Source organism: Gadus macrocephalus, chromosome 15, assembly GCF_031168955.1.
Source record: "Gadus macrocephalus chromosome 15, ASM3116895v1".
Classification (NCBI taxonomy): domain Eukaryota; kingdom Metazoa; phylum Chordata; class Actinopteri; order Gadiformes; family Gadidae; genus Gadus; species Gadus macrocephalus.
The window spans coordinates 1,552,450-1,557,191 of NC_082396.1; the positions used below are offsets into that span (position 1 = coordinate 1,552,450).

Sequence of the window (4,742 nt, forward strand, 5' to 3'; positions counted from 1 at the left end):
ACTGGTGGTGGTTAGTGAGGTCCCCCCCTTCACTGTAAGCCCTTTGGGTTTCAAGAAAAAAAATAAGCGCTATATTCAATTAATTATAGGCACCCCAGCACCTGACCCCTATACAAGCAAACCTCCCCTTTGCTCTCGTGTTCCCCCTTTATTTTCTTTATTTGGTTATTGCACTTTATTCCCTGCTTCCAAAAGGTAGACCGATGTGAAACACAGGCCTGACTTTAAATGGCTAATTTTCTCAATACATTGTGTAAGCGTTAGTACAGGCTTGTTGAGACCCTTTTCCGATGATAGCTTTGTGTGGTACTGATTGTGGAAAACGAAAACATCAGCGACTAAGAGAAAAAAAAATACGTCATGCCAAAAATGTTTCTATTCATTCTTCGCTGGCTGGGATTTCGAGATGGCACACAACTGTAAACAGCGCTCTCTTGCGTTAAATTGCAGCCATAGCTTTTAACGGTAAGGGGACCTAGAACGTCAACGTAATCAGTTATGACGGCAGTCTGGACGGAAATCTTAATCCCGAGATACGAGAATTGAAAGAGCCGTCTGTTTTTCTCAAAGAACAGTCCACTCACTGATGTTCCCCTAATGTTGTTTGTAATAATTTTTGCCGTGGAAAAAATTGGAAGATAAGAACTAGAGGTCTGAATGTGTGTTCTAGAGTGAATAAAGGACACAGTTATGTTAAATATATACATTTAATGTATTATTATACAAATAATAATTCAACAATATTAATAATAATAATAATAATAATAATAATAATAATGATAATAATAATAATAATAAATAAAAAAATACAAATGAAAAATACAATTAAAAACATTGAAAGTAAAGTATAATAATAAGTAACAGAAGACCAGCCTCTATAAAAAATATTTGTTCAATGACAAAAAGAAACCATCTAGATTCTTGTCAAATGCCAAATTAAATATAATTTTACCCACTTGCATATATGCATTCCACCATGGTGCCATAAACTGCACCGCACCATATAATAAACGTCACATTGTTTGCTGCTCTGTGCAAAAGCGTTTAAACAACAAAACAAAATGGAGCCTTTTTTTCAGACTTAATTTCCTGAGATACCGCCGTCCTCCTTCTATCTGCTGGTCACCATGGTTACTTCTTGGGGTACATGGCTCCGTCGGTGTAGGACGGCAGGCCTGTCTGCTCGGCGATCCAGCCGTTGTAGTTGGTCAGTCGCGTGTACACCCCCGGCTTGTTCCTCCGGGCACAGCCGTCGCCCCAGCTGACCACCCCGTAGAGGAACGCCCGGCCCCCCGTCTCGCAAACCAGCGGACCCCCGGAGTCTCCCTGGGGGGGAGGGACAGCGAGGGTTAGTGAGTGGGTTATAGTAGGACTCAGATTCAGACTAAGTGATAGTTAATCGCAATCATTAACACAAACAAAGAGACATAAACAGACATACGCAAACACACACTCAAACTCACGCAGACGCACACATACACACATACTTCCAAACACACACACGCACAAACACACCCACACATACACACACAAACACACACACACACACACACACACACACACACACACACACACACACACACACACACACACACACACACACACACACACACACACACACACACACACACACACACTCACTTGGCAGGCGTCTCTGCTCCAGTCTGGACTGGCGGCACAGAGCATGTTGTCCGTGAGTTTCTCAGCGTAGTTGGACCTACAGACGCCCTGTGAGAGCAGCTGCACCTTCGCCTCCCGCAGGTACTGGGAATCATAATCTCCACCTAGGACGCACACACACACACACACACACACACACACACACACACACACACACACACACACACACACACACACACACACACACACACACACACACACACACACACACACACAAACACACACACACAAACACACACACACACACACCAGTTCGATTAGGTGGGGAGTCGCAGGGGCGATGTTTGGTGGCAACAGCAGGGTGCAATAAAACTATTATAAAACTATAATGAATATCAACAAGAAAATAACACACGTGAACCAAATCGCAATGGAATAGAACATCCCGCCAGGAAATATAAAAAGCCTTTTTTCTCTACAGCATTCAGTGGAGACTTACCGTCAACCTCACGGCCATAGCCGGTGACGGTGCACCGCATCCCAGCAGGCAGTTTGGTGTGGAGGGGGGGCAGACACGCCGTGCGGGTCCAGTCGGTCCGAGCAGCGCAAGCACCATCACTGCCGCGTATCCTCAACAGCGCTGAAGCACAGCAGACACAACCAAGACACACGGTCACACCTTCTGTCCAACACATGTTTTCTCTCTCTCTCTCTCTCTCTCTCTCTCTCTCTCTCTCTCTCTCTCTCTCTCTCTCGCACACACAAGTGCACACACACACACACACACATGCGTGCGCGCACACCACACACACACACACACACACACACACACACACACACACACACACACACACACACACACACACACACACACACACACACACACACACACACACACACACACACACACACACTAACACACAGGCATACCTATGTCATTCTCATAGTCCACTCCTCCGCTTCTGTATTCGGCGTGTATGACCAGTTGATCCACAGTGAACCGCTGCTCCTTCTCTGCGTCCGTCTCGTTGAGGGCGCTCTTCCCCAGGTACACAGACAGTTGTCGTAGCGAAGAGTAGTCGCTACGGAGACAGAGACCGATGGCCAACACGTTTTAACACACGCCCGATTAAAACGCTAAATGCACTAACTACTTTCAAAATGTGGGTTTAGCTGTCTGTGTGTGCGTGTGTGTGTGTGTGTGTGTGTGTGCGTGTGTGTGTGTGTTTGTGTGTGTGTGTGTGTGTGTGTGCGTGTGTGTGTGTGTGTGTGTGTGTGTGTGTGTGTGTGTGTGTGTGTGCGGGTTTGAGGCTGCTCTCACCCGTCAGCGAAGCAGTGCGCGGCGGAGAGGACCCAGCAGGGTGCGATGAGGGTTCCTCCGCACAGGAACTTGTGCGGCCGGTAGATGGCGGTCACCCACGGGTGGGCCTGGATGGGGGCCACGACGCCCCCCACGATCCTGTTGCTCCGGCGCTCGGTCCGCTCGCCGCAGGTCAGCTCTGGAGTCGAGGAAACCCAGACGACAAAGGAGGTGAGACTTCTCTCCAAGAATGTTTGAGAACAATGTGGTAGTGTAATAGTGTAGACACATCGCTATCAATTAGCATATCGTTTGGTGTCTTGCAATGATCATTGAATGAGCAGTATCCACATACCTGTATCCACAGAAGCCTTGGGTTGTATGGTTGCAACAGGAGCTTTGATTAAGGAGATGAGGCAAACACGACATAAGATCATCTGAATGTTCCCGGGTGCTCTGTCATCATCGATCATTATTCGCGACATAGAGGTGCTGGGCAACATGTTTTTACCGGAGCAGGACAATAGTTTGACGATGCATGATATACAGCCCTCTATAAAGCCCTCACATTATTTATACAGACGCACGAGTGTGTATGGGGTGTTTCCATTGGCTTACCTGTTTCGGGCATGCATTTGCGAACGCCGCAGAACACTCTGATTATTCTTCCTCCTCTTCGCACGCGACACCATGGCTTCAGGCTATTGTTGGGATTTCTACAGAACAGAAACCACCAGTGAAGTTATGTCACAAAAGTCAACCAAATCAACCGATTTGTAAGGAGGTAGAAGCTGCAGTGGTGTGGTCAGCTACGCCCACATACCTGCAGTGGTTGTGTGGCCCCAGGCCCTTGGAGGGGTGATAGTGCTCCCAGGAGGAGAAGAGGTCCCAGTCAAGGCATCGACGGCCTCGGGCTGAGGTGGACACAGTGCCTCTGTAGTTGCTCCCATCTCCAGTCACACACATTTTCCCTGCAAAGACACGATGCCATGAGTTACACAGTAGCTGGGTTGTACGCGCATTTAAATCGCAGATAGATAGACTAGCGTACTTATAAAAGAGATTTGTTTGGGTTTTTTCTTTTACCTGCGCGTTGTGCTTTTTGTCTCTCGGACCGTCTAAGTGAGTTCACCTAAAAAAGACCACAGACATTTTTGGTTACTGTCTCACGTTTTAGGCTGTTTATTGTTAAACAACCCAAATTGAGCCCTGCTTCCACGCTTCCTCTTTGCAGTGCTTACCTCGTCAATGCTGACCACAATGAACACCAAGATGACTAACAGCTTCATATTCCTCATTGTAGCTTCCTCTTTTTCTGCCAGGGGGACTTCTGTTCGCTGACTGCAGATGGACAGTGAGAGCCAAGAAGTCTGCAGAAGATGTGCAAAAACAATTTGAAACATCTTCTTTGCTGGGATTTTGTGTTTTTAATTTCAGTTGAAAGGGCTGCATTCACACACACACACACACACACACACACACACACACACACACACACACACACACACACACACACACTCTCACGCGCACACACACACACACACACACACACACACACACACACACACACACACACACACACACACACACACACACACACACACACACACACACACACACACACACACACACACACACACACACACACACACACAGACTTGCATTTAAGATAAAGGAGATAGTGTTATAGGAGATCTTCTTTTGCCTGCGTGTGTGTGTGTGTGTGTGTGTGTGTGTGTGTGTGTGTGCATGTAATCTACAGAGTTGGCTGTGGACATGTGCTTGATGAATGAACATGTCAGATTAGCTCCAGTCTATCATG

The 4,742-nt window shown here is 47.1% G+C and overlaps 1 protein-coding gene across 1 annotated transcript; it reads right to left on the reverse strand.

The window, feature by feature from the left end:
- Positions 1 to 688: 688 nt before the first annotated feature.
- On the reverse strand, positions 689 to 4,357 carry LOC132473128 (urokinase-type plasminogen activator-like). The gene is made up of 10 exons (XM_060073111.1): positions 4,162 to 4,357; positions 4,007 to 4,052; positions 3,744 to 3,891; positions 3,539 to 3,636; positions 3,276 to 3,317; positions 2,942 to 3,119; positions 2,551 to 2,702; positions 2,120 to 2,260; positions 1,642 to 1,784; positions 689 to 1,326 (listed from the first exon to the last, which is right to left on the reverse strand). Exons 1-10 carry the CDS (start codon positions 4,321 to 4,323, stop codon positions 1,132 to 1,134), a joined length of 1,305 nt encoding a protein of 434 aa, XP_059929094.1. The 5' UTR covers positions 4,324 to 4,357; the 3' UTR covers positions 689 to 1,131.
- Between the last annotated feature and the right edge of the window lie 385 nt (positions 4,358 to 4,742).

What these genes read in the sequence shown, in the direction of transcription:
- LOC132473128 (XM_060073111.1), bottom strand. Translation starts at nt 4,323, where the DNA reads ATGTTTCAAATTGTTTTTGCACATCTTCTGCAGACTTCTTGGCTCTCA. An exon ending in TTGTGGTCAGCATTGACGAG is followed by an intron (nt 4,053 to 4,161) that starts GTAAGCACTGCA and finishes GGTCTTTTTTAG; the next exon opens with GTGAACTCACTTAGACGGTC. An exon ending in GGGCCACACAACCACTGCAG is followed by an intron (nt 3,637 to 3,743) that starts GTATGTGGGCGT and finishes TCTGTTCTGTAG; the next exon opens with AAATCCCAACAATAGCCTGA.